Source organism: Zootoca vivipara, chromosome 13 (assembly GCF_965207765.1).
Source record: "Zootoca vivipara chromosome 13, rZooViv2.hap1.1, whole genome shotgun sequence".
NCBI classification, from domain to species: Eukaryota; Metazoa; Chordata; class Lepidosauria; order Squamata; family Lacertidae; genus Zootoca; species Zootoca vivipara.
Window position 1 is genome coordinate 2,612,574 of NC_142596.1, and position 20,057 is coordinate 2,632,630.

At 45.1% G+C, this 20,057-nt stretch overlaps 2 protein-coding genes across 4 annotated transcripts in view; both read right to left on the bottom strand.

Moving 5' to 3' along the window:
* Nucleotides 1-857: 857 nt before the first annotated feature.
* TM2D3 (TM2 domain containing 3) lies at nt 858-10,728 on the bottom strand. 2 transcript variants are annotated; one of them, XM_035130755.3, is made up of 6 exons: nt 10,625-10,728; nt 8,367-8,462; nt 6,208-6,365; nt 3,577-3,751; nt 2,144-2,219; nt 858-1,509 (listed from the first exon to the last, which is right to left on the bottom strand). In XM_035130755.3, the coding sequence occupies exons 1-6, from the start codon at nt 10,704-10,706 to the stop codon at nt 1,344-1,346; spliced, it is 753 nt and encodes a 250-aa protein (XP_034986646.2). In that variant the 5' UTR covers nt 10,707-10,728; the 3' UTR covers nt 858-1,343. The 2 variants fall into 2 exon arrangements, with proteins under 2 accessions (XP_034986646.2, XP_034986645.2); XM_035130754.3 differs by having other exon boundaries at nt 6,208-6,380.
* A 3,742-nt stretch (nt 10,729-14,470) lies between these two features.
* Nucleotides 14,471-20,057, bottom strand: part of TARS3 (threonyl-tRNA synthetase 3) — a 30,907-nt gene continuing 25,320 nt past the window's right edge. For both annotated transcript variants that reach the window (XM_088657301.1, XM_035130496.3), the window contains 3 exons: nt 19,952-20,024; nt 18,857-18,971; nt 14,471-16,005 (listed from right to left, as the gene is read on the bottom strand). In XM_088657301.1, the coding sequence (XP_088513427.1) occupies nt 15,857-16,005; nt 18,857-18,971; nt 19,952-20,024 (337 nt within the window). In that variant the 3' untranslated portion in view covers nt 14,471-15,856. The remainder of the gene's footprint in view (nt 16,006-18,856; nt 18,972-19,951; nt 20,025-20,057) is intronic.

Genomic DNA, 20,057 nt, shown 5'->3' on the forward strand with positions numbered 1-20,057 from the left:
GCCAGGCAGGGCTGCTTTGATTCTCAGCATGAGAGGAGAAAAGGCCTGCAATCTCTGTCCTCAGCAATGCCTGGGGGAGGTAAAGGCAGGGGTCAGCAACCTTTTTCAGCCGTCCCTCAGACCATGTGTGGGGCCAGACTATTTTTTTTTTTTGGGGGGGGGGGGTAAATGAACAAATTCCTATGCCCCACAAATAACCCAGAGATGCATTTTAAATAAAAGGACACATTCTACTCATGTAGAAACATGCTGATTCCCAGACCATCTGCGGGCCGGATTGAGAAGGCAATTGAACCGCATCCAGCCCATGGGCCTTAGGTTGCCTACCCCTGAGTAAAGGTAACAAGACTCCTGGAGAGCTAAGGCCTGTTGAATTTGATGCTGGGGTGCGGCTCCCATCTTGGTTTCCAGGCTGAGGGAACCCCCTGCATCCTAATGGCTGGGAGAACAGAGCTGCAAGTGCAGTTGTGAAAGACATGGGAGTCTTCCATCCCTTTCTCCCATCAGCCTTAGAAGGCTTTTGCCCCATTGATTCTTATTCTTACAGGATATGGGAGCCTGAATGTTAACTTTGGGTCCTCCCAAGTTTTATATCTGAGGACAAAGAAGCGGAAGTGGCCAGAGCAGACTCTGTGTTAAATTAATGGTTCTAGCCAAGTCTGCTTTTCTATACTTGCCTCCAGCATTGCTGTGGCAATTCAAGTGGGCCATAAATAAAAGGCTTCACTGTACAGCTTAAGTCCAGGTGTCTGCCCCTCTACTATACAAATGGCAGATTGAGCAGATGAGACCAGTGGGTCCAATGGTCCAAAGGGAAGAGCCCATACAGGAAAAGGAAAAGCATTAAAGGAAATAGGTGTGGTGAAAGAAAATTTTATTAGTCATCATATTAGAAGACTCAACTTCTAAGGTTATCTAGCAATAATAATGTAACATTCAGTCCTGTAGGAGCCAAAGTATCAAGTCAAATTAACACATACACTGCATGTACCCTTCTCAGAAATAAAAAATAACTGAATGCAGGAGATAAAAAGGGAACTTGCTAGACATGTAGTGAATTAGTTTACATCTGTCCAAGAAACAGAACTGCACAACTTAAAACACCTTTTTTCATAGAAAAAAATTAAGTGCATTTAATAAGCCAAAAGGAAACAAACTCCAGAAAACCCCCATCATCCAATGATCCATTCATTTATTTCACCTTAAGTTAAAGGCAGTCTAAGTACAGATGCTGTACATTAAATATATGTGAAATATGGAACAAGTGCTCCTAGCTGTCTTTTTGAAGTCCAGTTTGTGTGTTTCCAAGTGCCATCCATCTCTGACATTTCTTGCCTTGATGGTTAGATGTAAAGTGAACCGTCAGCAGGGCCCACATAACCAACGCCTATGAGCAGTACATCTATGAGAGTCCAGATTCCCAGGCCTCCAAAGCTGAAAAGTTTGCCCAGGCCTTCTCGCCACTGGCCCAAGTAGAAACGATCAGCTCCAAAACCTCCGAGTGTGATGCTGCAAAAACAACACAATTATGTCTTAGAAGCTGTCCAAATTCAGACATCCATTATTGATGCCTACAGCAAAGCATTTAAATTTGTACCTGACAAATAGCATAATGAAGTTGATTAACACTGACTTACAAAATCATCTACCATGTCTTGATGCGGGTTACCTGTAAGAGGTTTAGTAGTGCGGTCATACCCCATTTATGTATCCCGCTGATGCCCTCAGTTTTATATTTTTATATTTTTATGTATCCCGCTGATGTCCTCAGTTTTATATTTTTATATTTTATGTATCCCCCTGATGCCTTCAGTTTTATATGTTTATCTTTGTATTGAGAAATGTTTTTGTTCTGACTATCGGTCGAATAAAGTATATTGAATATTGAATTGAAAAATCATCTACTTTAAATGAGGCTACCGGTGATTTTTTAAAAAATGAAAACTGCACTTATTTTTACACCTTAATACAAAATACTGGTAGTATCCCATTCTACTTCCAAGACTCAGGACAGGCAGCATGCTTCAGAACTGCCTGAAGACAAAGTAAAGTACCGGTAACCAGACTCCCTTAACCAAACATCAAGTCCAAAACAGAAAGTATTTTATTTAGAAATTTAGAAAGCAGGTAATCCTATTCCTACCTTAAAGCCAAGGCAGTTGACCATTTATAGCCTCCTGTCCAGTTACAATAAAGCATCTTGGGAAAAGTACGGTTACCTTAAAATAAACAGACATTGAAATCATAAAGCCAAGACCACAAATAGGAATAGTGCTGCATAATGAATCCTGCTAGGTTGGCAGTGTGCGCTTCGAAATTATCTTAATTGATCTTATTGCAAAAACTGTGACAAATACTTTACAGCCCTGATTTAAGAGTGATAAAGGCTGACCTGTTATCAGTGTTGCATCTTCCCCTTTTTATTCATTAGTATTATTTTTTGCATTGCTCCGAAGTCTGGCATTTTTGCCACCAAAACATCTGTTAAAAGAGTTTTATGGAATTCTTCAGGGAGACCATCTTACTCAGGAGCCTTTTTGAGATCTCCTCTTTTGTTGAATTCCAAGGGTGGTCAAAGAGGTAATTTCACAACTGATCAATTTTCGTCATAAGGACAAGATCCCGGATCAGAATCCTTTTCATGTTGAGGTGGCTCACCCATCATTTTCAACAGCTACTTACCACTAAATTAGATGCCAACACACATAATTGATAACCTGCAAGGCTTTCCCCTCTGCCTAGTGTCTGCACAAGTTGGTTGTGATTATTTATTGCAGTAAGGTCCAGCAATCATCTAATAACCAGAAACTTTCAGGAAGGTAGACAGTTACTATACTGTCTAACACCAAATGACCATCATGGTATCATATTACTATAACTGTGGGCCAATAGGAACCCCCTGGGGGTGTGTGAGAGAAAACCTTTATCAGGAACAATGGGATTGGTGATTTGCATTACAATACCCTCTAGGGACACGAGTGGCACTGTGGGTTAAACCACAGAGCCTAGGGCTTGCGATCTGCGGTTCGAATCCCGGTTCGAATCCCCGAGATGGAATGAGCTTCCGTTGCTTGGTCCCTGCTCCTGCCAACCTAGCAGTTCGAAAGCATGTCAAAGTGCAAGTAGATAAATAGGTGGGAAGGTAAACAGCGTTTCCGTGCGCTGCTCTGGTTCACCAGAAGCGGCTTAGTCATGCTGGCCACATGAAGCTGTCTGCGGACAAACGCCGGCTCCCTCGGCCAATAAAGCGAGATGAGCGCCGTGACCCGAGTCGTCTGCGACTGGACCTAATGGTCAGGGGACCCTTTACCTTTATCCTCTTGCTGCAAAGTGGTGGGCATGGGCAGGGAAGGTTATAACAGCTATGCCTAGACCAATGTATCTTACTTCATTTAATAAGCTTAGTCATAACCTAAGATCCCAAACTTTTTCTGACTTGTATATTCCTACTACAAAATTATCAGCCACAATAACTTGGTCCGAACACGATGCTCTGGAAACAGTGAATAATATTGTTCAGAAAGACACCTTTCCTCTCCCCACCACGTCAAACACAAACACCAAGGCATTGCTTACCCAGACAATGAATATGATCCCGCACTGTACAATTGGCACTATATCGTTCTCGTGGACAAGAGACCGTTTTGCAGTTTGTAGGATTGGAACAGACATAATCTGATGGAGGGAGCTGCCAGCAAAGCTGGCAAGTCATGTTGATTGTGAAAGTTTCTGGGCGATTGTTCTTCTCATCCTGCATGAGAATCAGAAATCTTAACTCACCCTTCCAGAAATAATACACAGGTTAACCAGAGAGCACTTACAGGAGTGTGACAGAATCACCAAATACACTTGATTTTTTGGATGCTGAGAGCACCTAAGTTCTAGATACTTTTACTAAATTAAGCAAGCACAAAGTCAAACACATGAGCTGTTATGTGCCAAAAAAGAAAGTCCTGTGGGAATATACTGAAGCATAAGCTTTCCTGGATTAGACTTCAACAGGTGCATGAAGGTTCGCCCTCAACTGGTGTAGCTGCATGCATTATTTGAGGAAACTGATTGTCTAGATTCATTCCAATCTGGGTTAGTGACCAACTCTACCTTGGGTGTCCTAATGGACGACCTTTATCGAGGGAAGGACCTGGCTGCTTCTGCTTGATCTCTCACCTGCTTCTGATACAAGGGAGCATGGCATCTACCTATACTGTCTGAAAGAAATGAGTATCAGGGGCATTGCTCTGGTCTCCTCTTCAGGGACAGTTCCAGCAGACAGCTGGATAGCAGCCAACAGACTGAGTCTGAATCCTGACAAGACCAATGCACAATTTGTGAACACTTATTGAGTCCGTATAACTGGTCAATTGCCTGCTTTGGGTGGGGAATGTACTTCCCCCGAAGGAGTGGGCTTGTTGTCCGGGGGTCTCCTGGATCCATCTGTCACTAAGGTCCCAGGTGACCTTAGTGGCTAGGAGTGCCTTCTAATAGCTTTGGCCATTTCTAGACTGTGGCAGCTGGACCAGGCATCCCCAAACTGCGGCCCTCCAGATGTTTTGGCCTACAACTCCCATGATCCCTAGCTAACAGGACCTGTGGTCGGGGAAGATGGGAATTGTAGTCCAAAACATCTGGAGGGCCGAAGTTTGGGGATGCCTGACCTGGACCATCGTAGGTCATGCACTGAGGACCTCCCAACTGGTTTAGAGCATCTATACACTCTTTTCAGCACTTGTTAACATTTGGATCCCTTCCAGTCAGGATTCAGGCCTCATCATGGGACAGAAACTGCCTTGGTCGCACTGATTGATGATCTCCGGTGGGCTAGGGACAAAGGTGAGAGCTGTTTCCTAGTTCTGCTGGATCTCTCAGCGGCTTTTGACACCATCGACCATAACATCCTTCTGGACTGTCTAGACTGGTTGGGAGCTGGGGGCACTGTCATACAGTGGTTCTGCTCCTTCCTCCTGGGCCGTGTTCAGAAAGTGGTGGTGGGGGGATGAGTGTTCAGACCCCTGGGCTCTCACTTGTGAGGTGCCTCAGGGTTCTGTCCTCTCCCCCATGCTTTTTAACATCTATATGCAGCCGCTGGGAGAGATCATCAGGGGGTTTGGGCTGGGTGTCCATCAGTATGTGAATGATACCCAGCTTTACCTCTCCTTCAAATCAGAACCAGTGAAGGCAGTGAAGGTCCTGTGTGAGTGCCTGGAGGCGGTTGGAGGATGGATGGTGGCTAACAGATTGAGATTGAATCCTGACAAGACAGAAGTACTGTTTGTGGGGGACAGGAGGCCGGCGGGTGTGGCGGACTCCCTGGTCCTGAATGGGGTAACTGTGCCCTTGAAGGACCAGGTGCGCAGCCTGGGAGTCATTTTGGACTCACAGCTGTCCATGGAGGCGCAGGTCAATTCTGTGTCCAGGGCAGCTGTTTATCAGCTCCATCTGGTACGCAGGCTGAGTCCCTACCTGCCCGCGGACTGTCTCGCCAGAGTGGTGCATGCTCTGGTTATCTCCCGCTTGGACTACTGCAATGCGCTCATGTGGGGCTACCTTTGAAGGTGACCCAGAAAGTACAACTAACCCAGAATGCGGCAGCTAGACTGGTGACTGGGAGCAGCCGCCGATATAACGTAACACTGGTCCTGAAAGACCTACATTGGCTCCCAGTACGTATCCGAGCACAATTCAAAGTGTTGGTGTTGACCTTTAAAGCCCTAAACGGCCTCGGTCCGGTATACCTGAAGGAGCGTCTCCACCCCCATCGTTCTGCCCGGACACTGAGGTCCAGCGCCGAGGGTCTTCTGGCGGTTCCCTCGCTACGAGAAGCCAAGTTACAGGGAACCAGGCAGAGGGCCTTCTCCCACCCTGTGGAATGCCCTCCCACCAGAGGTAAAAGAGAACAACAATTACCAGACCTTTAGAAGGCATCTGAAGGCAGCCCTGTTTAGGGAAGCTTTTAATGTTTGATGGATTTCTGTATTTTAATGTTTTGTTGGAAGCCGCCCAGAGTGGCTTGGGGAACCCAGCCAGATGGGCGGGGTGTAAATAAATTATTATTATTATTATCTCGTTCATGTATATCCAGCATCTCTTGAATATGGTATCTATTCAATTACATATTTTACAAAGCGATTATTCTCCTTCAAACAAGCAAGGAATAATATTTCCACAAGATTCATGTTCATATTACAAATGAACAAGCATTCTACTTACAACACAGTGGACCTGGGATCTGGCTTTACATTCAAAAACAGCAGTTTTGCCATAGATGCAGGAGCAATTTGTTTCACAGTCCATACATCCTGGAGGCAGTCGGCTGCACAGTCCATTACTAGGGCATTGGGTCATATATGATGGGGTCGCTGTGGCGTCTGAAGAATTAAAATCTGGTAAGAACAAAAGTTTCAGTTTTCCTCACAAAAAGGCTAGGGAACAAAACATCTGAAATTCCTAGGTTGCTGAACACGAATTCCTAAGCAACTACTTTTTCCTAACCTGCTCAATTTGCATTTCACCTATTTTAGTAATGTGCAGCCTATGCATGTTTACCCAGGAGTAAGATCCACTGTGGGTTAAACCACTGAGCCTAGGGCTTGCTGATCAGAAGGTCGGCGGTTCGAATCCCTGCAACGGGGTGAGCTCCCGTTGCTCGGTCCCAGCTCCTGCCCACCTAGCAGTTCGAAAGCACATCAAAGTGCAAGTAGATAAATAGCGACTGCTCCAGCGGGAAGGTAAACGGTGTTTCCGTGCGCTGCTCTGGTTCGCCAGAAGCAGCTTTGTCATGCTGGCCACATGATCCGGAAGCTGTCGGCGGACAAACGGCGGCTCCCTCGGCCTATAGAGCGAGATGAGCGGCGCAACCCCAGAGTCGGACACGACTGGACCTGATGGTCAGGGGCCGCTTTACCTTTACCTTTTAAGATCCACTGTAAGGTCCAAAGAATTTAATGGGTCTCCCTTCCATGTAAGTTCTTTTTAGGATTAGGAAGATATGACTGTCTTAAACTGAGCCAGAACTTTAGACCATCTAGCTCAGTATTGTCTACACTGGAATGCTCTGTGACCTTCTAGATATTGTTGGAATCCAATCCTGATTAGTCCCAACCAGCAAGCCTAATGGTCAGGGAAGCTGAGAGCTGTACGCCAGCAATATCTGGAGGGTCCACAGTGACAGGTGTCTTTCCCAGCCCTGCCTGAAAAAGATGGGCACAGAACTGGGGACCTTTTGCAGAACCCAAGCATTTTTCACAATTCCGATACATTTCTATGGGGAGTTATGGGTCATATTCAAATGAAAAAGCAAGTGACTGACTCATAGGCTATATAGAATTGGCTATATTAATACTCAAACAAACAAAAAAGGTCAGGTAAGTATTGAGAAATATTACTGGATATTTTGAAACACATTTGTGTACCATAGCTGCTATACAAATAGGAGCTGCATCCATGGAGTGGGATGGTCTCACACAAGGGAAAGTGAAAAGAGAAAGTACTCTGGCATTTATCAATGTCACATGGTGATAGTATTTGTAATCACATGCATGAGTATTTATTCAGACCTGCTTACAATAATTCATGCTGGCTCCTCTGCTCAATTGGCGGCAACACCTTTCAGTTTCATTAGTGTTCTTTGGCTCTTAGTAGGAGATAACAGCTTCTTTATCTGCAGGGTACAATTGTTTTGTTTCCAAATGGAAGACCTCCTTCATTTTTAAGTTCAAGAAAATTATTTTTGTTTCCTTGAGTCACTCAATGGGCTTCATCCGCAGAAAAAGCTTTTGCTTCTAGTGTTAGAAATGCCTCTGAATAAGTGCTTTTGGGAAACAACAAGAGGAGTGGCTACTCCTGCCCTACTTGTGGGCGTCCCAGAGGCATCTGGTTGGTCACTGCGGGAAAGAGGATGCTGGACTAGATGAACCCTTGATCAGATCCAGCAGGGCTCTTCTTATGTTTTTGTTTCCTGTACAGGGGACCAAAGAGTCCATTTCCCTCCCATTAAAGGCCACATTATATAGTATCACAAGTGGAACAGATTGTTGGTGCAGCTTGGGGCAGTGTTCACAAGAGAGACCCTGAGTTGCAAAATACTAGGAACTTAAGATTTAAGGATCAAAATATAACAGAATGGTGTGTCTTCTCTCATTAGCAAATGTAAAGCCCTAATTTCCTATTTCTTACATTTGATAATTTGTTTCTAGAAATTAGGGGTTTTTTTTACATGGAAGAAGTGGGACGGAGAGTCCTTCAGAAATAAGCTGTTCTGTAGGCAAATATATCTCACAAACCTCTAAAGATCTGTGCAGAATAAGGTTTACAAAGACAAACATTTTCATTCTAAGAAGTACAAGACGGAATGGGAAAAAAATACATACCTGATACTTTAGACACTGGAATGTGTGTGCTTGTAGGTACTATTGCAACCTTTGCCAGCTGAGCTTGTGGATGAGAGTGTTCTAAGCTCAGTGATCCTGGGGGTGGGGTGGGGGGGAAAGAAACACAAAATACTAACAGGATTCAAAGCATGTTTAGTTACGACTTGGAAGCAACAGTGTGGTCCAGAGCATCAGGCTTGGGTTCAAATCCCTTGTGTGTTCAAAAGTAAGTGGTGCTGGTAAGAGAAAGTGGCTTGAATTGCTCAGTACACTCCTCCTCTAGAGACTAGTTGCCAGTGCTGTACTGAGTGACTTTCTCTGCCCAGGGAACTCTTACTCTGTAACAGTGCTGTCCCTCAGAATGTACAAGTGAAACTCAGAAAATTAGAATATCGTCGAAAAGTGCATTTATTTCAGTAACGCCACTTAAAAGGTGAAACCAATATGTGAGATAGATCCATGACATGCAAAGCAAGATATGTCAAGCCTTTATTTGTTGTAATTGTAATTATTTGTTGTTAGGCGGGTCATGTATAAATGGAATGTAATTAATGAAATGCAATAGTGATGTTTATTTTTTTATTATTGTAACTATTTGTTTTATTACTGTGGAATTTCCAAAAGAAAGCATATGTAAAAATTAAAAGAAAAATAAAAAATAAGTTGCATTACTGAAATAAATGCACTTTTCAACGATATTCTAATTTTCCGAGTTTCACCTGTATTTCTCATCTTCCTCACCCTAACCCAGGACCTCCAGTCCAAGAAGTAGTACTGTTATCTTTCCACACTTATTTCGATTTGAATTTTAAAAGGGTGGGTAGTTCAGACCCATGAGCCGGTTAAGTTAAATTACACAACAGTATCACTACTTCGAATTAAGGTGCTGGGTTGTGGAAAAGAGAGAGAAGAAAAATTGCCTGGTATTTGCACCCTTGGCAACAGGTCTCTCAGATCTTTCAAGGTCTCTTAATGATGCGCAGCGCAACAACTGAGACGTTTGTCTTTGTTGGACATTTCTTGTTTTAAAAAGTCCTACAGTAGCAAGACTGCGTAAGACCTTTCTCTAGCTGAGATCCTAAAGCAATGCTGCCAATCACAGCAACGGAGAGCAGTGAGAAGCCCCAAAGACTGACTTGAATATAATAGCTTTGCAAGTCCTCATAATCAGATTCAGGAGTAAGGCAAGAAGGGCCCTGATGGATCACAAGAAAGACCCATCTAGTCCAGCATCCTGTTCTCTATCTGAACCAGATAGATGCCTATGGGAAGCCTGGAAACAGGATCCGAGCACAGCATTCTCTCCAACCACAGTTCCCAGCAACTAGTATTCAGAGGCATACCCTTTAACTTAGCTTTGTAAATAAGACCACCAAAATGCAAAAATGTTTACTGGCCTACTGGGGAAATCCCTTCTCCATTAGCCCCCTCACTCCCTGCATGCAATTCCTGGTCACCTATGGCTACCAGGTAATACTTAAACACAAGAAAGGCTGTGTCCGCCACCATATCAAAACCCAGGTACGGTATATATTAACAAAATAAAAACATTACTTTCCCCCTACTCCATTTCGCTCTCCTTTCTTGTTTCTCCACCCCACTCCCATCATCTCAATGCCAATTTCTATAGTGCAAGCCTGATGGGGCAGAGACCCGTTTTCTTAAGATTTTGAGAAAATGACACAGCACCATTTAGGAGTCTAAAAGAGGTTGTTCCAGCCTCGTAATTCTAACCCGCAGGGGAAGCGATCAAAGGATGGCGGGAGCTGCAGTCAAAGGACAGGTTCCCTCTCTCTCTGCTTCTGGGCAAATGTCAACGGAGCACAACGACACTCACCGGGGGAGAAACCCCTCTGCGCCACGGAGCTCTCCCGGGGCCCCAAGGCCAGGCCTCCGTCCCTGCAAGGGAGCCAAGGACCAGAAAGGACCCCGGGGACACCGCTCCACGGCAGAGGCCCTGGGAGCCTTCGGGAGGGAGCGGAACGGAGCCGGGAGCCTGGAGCCCTTCCCGGGCCAGGCCGGGAGAAGCAAGGCCCGGACGCCCTCCGCCCCCAGGGAGAACAAAAGGGCCCCTGAGCGCGTGCAGAGTGCAACGGCCCCGCCCCAAATGGCCGGGGGGGAGGGAGGGGGTACACCCCCTGAGCCCCAGCACCTCTTCGATGTTAATTAGTGGGCGCTCATAAATGATCAGCTAACAATAGCAGGCGACTTCCCCCGCGGTGCGGCCCGGCCTGTTCTTCCCGCGTCCTCGCACTCACCCCGCCCGGAGAGGACGTAGAGCTGCGAGAGGAAGAGGGCGACGCGGCACAGCCTCTCCAGCGCCCGCAGCGCCGCCGCCATCTTGGCCTTATCCGGGGACTCCGCTCGGCTCCGCCCCCCGCCAAGGGAAGAGCCGGAACGTCCCGCCTCCGCTGCGCTCTACGCATGCGCGAACCCCAAGAGCCCGCGGGGTTGGCCGGGAGGTGTTCTTTGCTGCCGCCGCGAGGCCGGGAGTAGAATGGTCTGTCTTAACAGCAGACGCCAGAGGGCGAGACCAGGATACAATCCTAGGATTGTAGAATTCGAAGGCACTCCTAGGGTCATCTAGTCCAACCCAAATGCAATGCGGGAATCTTTTCCCCCAACGTGGGGCTCCAACCCATGACTCTGAGATTGAGAGATGCTCTACACACCCAGAAGAGATACATCCATGCACCCAGTTATCATTTGCTTACATTTATAGCCCTCCTGTCCTCAAAGGAGCAGTGAATAAATACATTAAAAACCTCCTGTCTACTTCTCAAAGGAAGGAGAAGTAAAGGACAAAGGCCTTGTTAGAGAGGAAAGCTTTTGCCTTGTACCTGTAGATAGAATGATGGCACCTGGCGAGCCTTCCTGTGACGAGGAGATAAGATGGCATGTCTTGGAGTTCTCCCCATAGCCAAGCTGCACCCCAAATTTAGCTTCTGTGTGGATATTTCTTTAAGGGAAGAGAGCTTGTTGACCACAGGTGTTGCCAATTAAGAGAATGCTTTCTATAAAAGGCAGGCATTTGGGATGGGAAGGGAGCCTGCCTGGAGGAGAACCAAGATAGGTTGCATGTCCTTGCTACCCAGTTGAGGGGCTCCGGGGAGCAGATTGGGGACATTGGGTGTGTATGTTTTGTTTTCTGTAATAAAGGTTCTTTGGTTCACCTTCTACCTCCTCATTCCTTTTGTCCTGATATCTTTAAAAAGAACCGCTGCATTTGGCAGCACAGGAGCGCATCCCACAAATAGGGAGCCAACACTACTCTCAGTCACTCACTTCCTCCTTTTTGTCCTGCAGGGACCCTGTGGGACAGACTGGGATGGCAGGAAGCCCACCAAGGAGGAGCTGGAAGGCAACAGGGATTGTAGGGAATGGAAGGTGGCTCTGCCAAAACATCTGCAAGGGGAGGGAGATGTGCGTTGCTTGTGCAGCTTCTCTTTTGTTCGCTTGTGTTCTGGTGGTGTGTGAGATTTGGGTTGGCCTAGGGCAGGCATCCCCAAACTTCGACCCTCCAGATGTTTTGGACTACAATTCCTATCTTCCCCAACCACTGGTCCTGTTAGCTAGGGGTCATGGGAGTTGTAGGCCAAAACATCTGGAGGGCTGCAGTTTGGGGATGCCTGGCCTAGGGTGTGGTTGTTCATTTGTGATTGGCTGTGGTGGTCTTTGTTTTCATGTGTGAGTGGGGTGGGTGGGTGTTTTGGATCAAACCCTACATATATTAAGTAAAATAGAAATATCACTACCCGATCCCACCCCCCTCCCTCCCACCCCTATCCACCTCATTCCTCCCCCCCAGTGTATCAACAAATGAAACTGATTTGCAAAAATGATACATGTAAAAGCATGAGAAAGAGACACTGCACATACCTTTGTTAATCAAGAAATCTTTTTAAAAAAACAAGGGGAGGGAGAGACCAGCCTGGCCCCACCCACTGGCTAAAGCCAAGAAGAGTACTTGGCTTCAAGTGCCAGTTGTCCTGGGACTGTAGAAGCAGGGGGAACTAGGGCAACAGGCACTTGAGCACTCTGGCCCCATCCATTGGTGAAAGAAACAAGTCACTAATTAATTGCCTTTTCAAGCAAGGGCAGCATCCAGGGGAGATTGGCCTGGCCAGAACTGGACTAGCCTTGTGGAACTGATACCCTACCCCCTCTACCTTTCCTCTCTCCTTGTGTGTATTGTCCTTTTAGTTTGAAAGTCAGACCTGATTTAAGCAGGACCCTTTAAAAAAAACACACACAAGCCACTTGGGGAGACAATTGCTTGAAAAACAGGATAAAAATATAGGAAATAGGCACTTCACCTCCTCTTGCTCCCAAGTGTACTGATTTGAACTGCATGAATTCCATTTAAGCCAACATGACTAGCAACCATGGGAACACCTCTTCCACCACCACAATTTTGTCTGATCCCCTAAAGCCATTTAAATTATGACGTTCACCACATCTTGAAGCAGCAGATTCAGTAAGTAATTGGGCATGTTGTGTGAAATAGTACAGTGGTACCTCTACTTACGAATTTAATGTGTTCCGAACGCACATTCATAAGTCGAAAAAAATTGTAAGTCGAATCCCATAGGAATGCATTGGGAGAAAAAATTCGTAAGTCAAAGCAACCCTATCTAAAAATTCATAAGTAGAAAAAAATCCTATCTAAACTGCATCCAAGATGGCGGACGGAGCTCCATTCGTAAGTAGAAACATTCGTAAGTAGAGGTACCACTGTACTGTTATCTGTCTGGATAGGTAAAGGGGCCCCTGACCATCAGGTCCAGTTGTGTCCGACTCTGGGGTTGCGGCGCTCATCTCGCTCTATAGGCCGAGGGAGCCATCGTTTGTCCGCAGACAGCTGGCCAGCATGACAAAGCTGCTTCTGGCGAACCAGAGCAGCACATGGAAACGCCGTTTACCTTCCCGCCGGAGCGGTCCCTATTTATCTACTTGCACTTTGATGTGCTTTCGAACTGCTAGGTGGGCAGGAGCTGGGATCGAGCAATGGGAGCTCACCCCATTGCAGGGATTCGAACCGCCAACCTTCTGATCAGCAAGCCCTAGACTCTGTGGTTTAACCCACAGCGCCACCTGGGTCCCTTTTATCTGTCTGGATACTGTCCACTAATTGAAAACTTCGAGGAGTTAAAGCACTGAGGGGAGGAGAAGGCCTTAACCACTTTTTTGTACTATGCTGTAAGGATCGTGTGGTGGTTGCGCACGAGTAACGACGCCAAAGTCCAACCTGACATTTACAGGTTTATGGTGCATATTATGTACAGTGCAGAGCTACAAGTTCATGACTGTCTCAGTCACTAGCAGAATCCGGGAGTGCCCTTTTCCGGTTACGCGCCCAGCAAAATATCTTAGGCACCCCCAATCTCCTCCTACCCTCTTTGCGTTTGAGCCCCCTGTGTAACTGGGGCGACAGAAGTGGCGTCTCCCTCTCTGAGCCCTCTGGGCGAAGGTGGTGCGAGGGCTCCAAGCCAGCATCCTTGAGCCCCCTCCTCCCCGTGCTGACCAGCTCCCTCTCCTCACCACTGGAGGCGTTGCTGCTTTCCCAGCTGGAAGAGGTGCTACTGGAGAGGAGGGGCCGGGGCTCCCTGTATCCCGATCTCCCTTCCACCTCCTCCCATGGACCCTGTGGGAGCCCCCTGACATATGCATAATAGTACAAACTTCTGTTAATTAGGTTTTTCACCCCAGGCATCAAAGTTAAGGCCAGCCCTTGCTGGTTCAGGGGCTACACATAAAGAAACATTTCAATAATTTGTCTAGAGAAATTATATATTTGTAAAGTGCCACCATTTTTAAAATGTCAAGCAAACAAACACATCCATATTTTAAAAGATGTTGTAGCAATCATGATGATCATTTTCTCAAATATGAAGCATGAAGTGCTGGTTTTCCTTTTGCCCCTGTGTAAGGCATTGACATATCAAATCAGTAATGTAGCTTTCTCTATGCAGGAATACTGCACATTTAAATATAATAATAATAATAATGTATACCGGTACTTTAAGGTAAAATAGTGGTAATTCTGACTTGAATGTGTTATTTCAAATAAGAAAATTACTTATAGAAAAAAGAGGCAAATCATGCTCATTATAATGTAATTTTATTCAAAAGCTATGTGGGCTTATTCATTGCTCTATAGGGGAAGCAACTCTATTTTGTCAGAGTTTGCTTTTTTAAAAAATAAGAACATGTTATAAGGCTCAATCCATCAGGAAGGTGCACACCCAATGAAATGGACCAAACATCCTGTTCCATTTCAATGAGGCTCCAGTAGGACTTCCTGATGGATTGTGCCCGCAAAGCGACAACACGACTACGTAAATACGGAGGTCTCCCATTTGTGCTGCACAGAACTGTAGCATAACCATACATCTAAGCCAGTTCTCGGCACAATGTAGAATCTGACACCATCGAAAGGCTATTCGAGTTCCACACTTTGGAGTCACCCTTCACTTGACCTCTAAACATAAAGGCAACTCCAACATATTGATGAGAGAATCTAATATGAACAGGTGAGGTTGCTGCAAATAAGATTGCTCGGACAGCCTCAAAATAACTTGCACACTTGTTCACAAAACGTTGCATTTTGAGGATATGTTACTCTCCTCAGAAAGCAGTAGCAGTAACAGAACTTCTGTATGAACCTCCCAAGGCCTTTCATTCTATGAAAGGGAGATTTGTTGTGTAATTTTGAAGTGTTTTTTTTAAAGCAAGATGCCTGTGGTATCTAATAATGCTTCTGCTTCTTCTTTTTTTACAGTTTACACAACAGCTTCAAGGAATTTTGTGTCACCTTAAAGACTAACAAATTTATTATACTATAAACTTTCATGGACTACCGTCAACTTATGCAGATGCATGAAGCTGATAACCTGAGTAACAGGTGTTGAGTTATGGTTCAGCTTGTGCCATAATAAATAAATAAATAAAATTGTTAGAGGTGCATTCAACTAAATTATATTCAGAGGAGACCCCTTGAAATTAATTGACCAGTTAGTTTATCCATTATTTTCACTGCACCTACTCTGAGTATTTACAGCATTTATATATTGTCTTATTGTCAGTTTACAATTTTAAAGCACTAAAACAAATAATATAAAATGTAAACTGTAGAGAAGGCTCTGAAGTTGTCTTTGCCTGCTCCCATCACACGATTCTTCCTTCCTGTAAGACTAACCCTAAACACAACCCTAAGTCTTTAAGGTGACACGAGCCTCTTGGTTATCTTTGCTACAACAGACAGGCTACCCATCTGAAAATCATTTCAAAGGAACCTGCATCATTTAGTTTTCTGAATGTCTTGATATCTACCGCATAGCATCAAACTACTGCCTTGATGGAAGGCTGCAGTCCTAAATGTACCTGCCAAGAAGTAAAGCCCACCAAGCATAGTGGAACTAAATTCAAGGTGAACACATCTATGATAGAACCAATATTTCACCTTTCAGTACACTCTCCATTTGCAATATCTAGAATTCCTCTTCTGCATGTAAAGTGTGTGATGCTTTCAATGCCTTTAGTTTTTCAATGGCAGATGTGACTGAAACTTCTCCGTGAACCTTGTTGTCTCTTGTTCGCACATTCACAGCATTATTGGTTTTCTCCTTTTCTCCAACCACTGCAAGAAACAACACAGAGCAATGTTATTTGGCAGACAGCCACAATGCCTTGTACTGCGGCAATGCTACACACTTACCCAATAAGATGTCCTACTGGATTCAGTAGGGTTATTTCTGAGCAATGCTGTGGCTCACACTAAGATTTAAGAGGCCCATGAAAATCCACAGATGTACTTTTTCAGACTATATCCTGTGCCTATAATTTATTCACTCACATGAACCATCAATTCATGTACTTCTCTCTCAAACATATATAATTTATACTGCCTTCTATTGTGATGATGCTATGGTCTCCCTTTTATACTCTGGCAAATCAACAAAGGCCTTGTGCACTGACAGATTGTTACACTGCTAAATGGTTCAATTTTTATGAACATTCTATATCACCACTGCAGCTCAGCAAATGTCTATCAAGTTTTTATATCATTCTACTAAACTCAGAGAACTTGTAGCCAATAGTGGTTTCAACTGGCCAGTACTTACTTTGGAGAAATAATAGCAAAGCCAGTTTTCCTACAAATTTACATGTTTCAATGCTTTAATTAAAACCTCTGACCAAAAAAAAAAAAAAAGGAAAGCTAAGTTCACAAGAAAACATTCAGATCAAGAAGCATTTGCTGGTGCTGTTTTTTCCCTAGGCTATGTGCTTTGCTCTTACTGTATATGTTTAGAAGCCCACCTTGCGGACTTCCAGTCCTCCGCCATTGCCGATCGGCGAGGGATTTTCACGCTCCGAGAATCCTTGGTGCGGTGAAGGAAGGGGGAGCCACAAGAGCGCTGCGGACCGCCAATAGAGCCTCAGATCGAGCTTTCTGAGGACGTGGGGAGGGGGAGACAGTGTTCTCGAAGCTACGAACATGAGTTTAACCAAACTGCGGGAGGCAGTGGAAGACAGGAGTGCCTGGCGTGCTATGGTCCATGGGGTCACGAAGAGTCGGACACGACTAAATGACTAAACAACAACAACAACAATGCCGGTAAAACTAGCTACCGGTAAGATTTATCACACACAAGATAACAAATGTTGGAAATGTAAGAATGTGGAAGGAACCTTTTACCATATGTGGTAGACTTGCCCCAAAGTAAAAGACTTCTGGGAAAAGATTTATAATGAAATGAAAAAAGTGTTGAAAAACACTTTTTATTAAAAAACTAGAAGCCTTTTTACTTGGAATAGTCAGGGAAGAAATTCCCCAAAAAGATATTACATTCTTTTTGTATGCCACAACAGCAGCAAGAATTTTAATAGTAAAGAATTGGAAGACACAAGATTTACCAACAGTGGACTACTGGCAAGTGAAGATGATTGACTTTATGGAACTGGCTGAGCTAACCGGGAGACTGCGCGACCAGGGAGAAGAGTCGGTGGAAGAAGATTGGAAGAAATTTAAAGTTTATTTTAAAAAAGAATTGCAATATTGGAAGTATTTGACTCAGATTTGGAAGTAGATAGAGGTTGTAGAGGAAAAATATGTTAAGCATTTTAGGTTTTATGTAAAAGTGTTAAGGAAGAACAAGTGAAAAGAATGTGAAGAAGTAATAAGTTGGTTGAAATTCTGATACAGAAATTACTAAATATGATTTACAATGAAACACAGTAAGGGGGGACTCGAAGTCAAAATGTCAAGAATGACCGTTTCCCCAACCTGAAAGGGGAGGTGCATATTGCGCAGTTGCGTGCAGCCCCCTTGGGATCCCTAGGGCAGCCCTGGAAGTTCGGAAGCCGGCACTGCCTGAGGCTGGAGACTGGTGTCTCCGCCCACTTGGTCAGTCATCCAATCCAGCCAAGGGGAGGCGTGCCGGGGGATTGGCCAGGTAGGAACAGGTAGCCTTACCTGGCGCACAGAGGAGCCATTCTGGGGAAGCAGCCTACGGATTCAGAGCTTTCTCACCCTCCACTCCCTAAAATAATGCTTGCTTTACAGGTTTATTCCTTCCACAGGCGTACACGCACGCAGGCGCTGCTACGACAAGGCTGCTGTTAAAGGGCCGGAAAGGAATTTCCCTGCATTGGCAGGTTTCGCCTTTCCCGTAGCAATTCGTCACAACTTGGCGGTTGCAGGCCTTGGGCGGAATCCTTTAGTCATTTACATAAAGGGGGGGGCGGAGACCCCCTTCCCCATTGCGGTGGTGATTACAGGGTTCCCGTAAACGGGACAAAGGCTGTTATTGCCCTCCCCTTCCAGCGGCAGCGATCACGGGGGGTGGGCTATCTGCTTGAACATATGTTCTCCAGAGTTAGCCCAACCCCCGCACATGCTGGACAACCCTGAAAGTTACCCCTGGGAGGGATACACGCCCAATGCCTGAGCCAAGGTCTTCCTACATCTGAATTGTAATAAAGTTGTGGCCAATTTCAATCCCATAAAAGTGGTCTTGCGTCTTTATTCCGCTCGGAGCTGCCCGGGGGTTAGGGGGGACTCCGCCTGACTGCGCAAATAAGAATTTTCTCCCTCTCTTTTCTTTTGTGTGTGTTTTGTAATTTTTCTTTTTTGCTTGTCATATTTTGTTTTTATGTTTTTTTTAATGTATTTTGTTTTTTGGATGTCTTGTATGCTTATATTAAAAGATATAAAAAAAAGTTGGGGGGGGAGCACACCTTGCAAATAAACTATTAAGTAGCCCAACGAAGTCAGAGAAGAACAAAATAGCCGCTGAACCTATTAAGACTTAGTATGTTATCCAAACATTAAAACTGGGGAAAGCTACCCTGAAACTGGCAGTAAATGAGGGACAGAACTCTTTCCTCTCCCCAACAAGAACAACATTCTCTACTTGTGTCAACCATATTGGGTTTTTCATTCTGAGTAAGGTGGGAGGCAAGACTGATGAATGAAAAGTCATAGATACCAAAAATAAAATTATACTGAGCCAGTTGTGCATTTCTTATCTTCTTGTTTAAGGTGCAGCTCTGATCTAGATCAACATCAGCCATGAATCCAGCCGCAGAAAAGTCACTGCAAATCTTAAAAAAAGAGAGACAATGTAAAAATGTGTTACATTTAACAATTTGGTAACATTTCTGTGCCAAATGATATACAGTATTCTGACATATCTTGAGAAGCAGACATTTTCAACGCTCCAAGGCTAGAGAAGCTTTTTCATGGCAATCTGTCACTGTGTGTCTGCCACAAAACCCCATGAGTTGCAAGGTATATTTCTGGGGTGTGTGTTCTAAATGGGCCCTCTCCATTCAAATAGGGCACCGACCACATTATGTTGGGTCACATCATTGGCCTACCGGTAGGTCTAGTGACAGTGCATTTGAGAAGCCTCCCTGTGGTGGTTCATTGGCAGGGAAACTCTCTAAAGAAGCTGACCTTCTGGTAAGCTTGGCCTTCATGATCAAACATCTCAGTGCAGAAGAGTCATCAGCCCCGAAACAATAACAACTTCTGCTTCTCATGTTATTTCAAAAAAAAAATTAATCTAAATATATAAAATGTTCACGATACGTGCGCAGGGGCGAGGGGACAACACTTCCTGGGGAAAACAGAGGGATGGGTATCCTACCAAAACACAGGGATGAGCCAGGGGGTTGGAGGGAGGAGGGGCGGGATACGTCATGGATCGGGACAGGGTGGGGGGAATCACAGGGATGACCCACAGCAACGTGTGGCTGGGCCAGCTAGTTTTTATATATATAAATAGAGAACTACACTTGACCTTAGCCAAAATGCTGAGAAGCTCAGTGGTAGAGAAACTGCCTTGCAAGCAGAAGGTCCCAGGTTCGATTTCCAGCATCTCCAGATAAGATTGGGAGAGACGAAGGCCTGAAATGCTGGAGAGCTGCTGCCAGCCAGTGTAGACAATACAGTACTGAGCTAGATGGACTAATGGTTTGACTAAATACAAGGCAGCTTCCTATGTATACCTGAATAGAACCAAAAAAACTTCAGTTGTGCAGTTGACCCCCCGCTTTTCTGCGAGCAATTCTGCTCTTACCTGTTGAGCATATTCTTCACAGGTGTGGCTGACAGGAACTACCATGACCTGCCGAGGAGAAAGCCAAAAGGGCCTGTCCAAAATAAGAACCTCAGTGAATATGCAG

Coding starts and splice junctions, on each gene's coding strand:
- TM2D3 (XM_035130754.3), bottom strand. CDS start 10,706: ATGGCGGCGGCGCTGCGGGCGCTGGAGAGGCTGTGCCGCGTCGCCCTC. Junction 8,463..10,624: donor CTACGTCCTCTCCGGGCGGG/GTGAGTGCGAGG, acceptor CCCCACCCCCAG/GATCACTGAGCTTAGAACAC. Junction 6,381..8,366: donor TCCAGTGTCTAAAGTATCAG/GTATGTATTTTT, acceptor TGTTCTTACCAG/ATTTTAATTCTTCAGACGCC.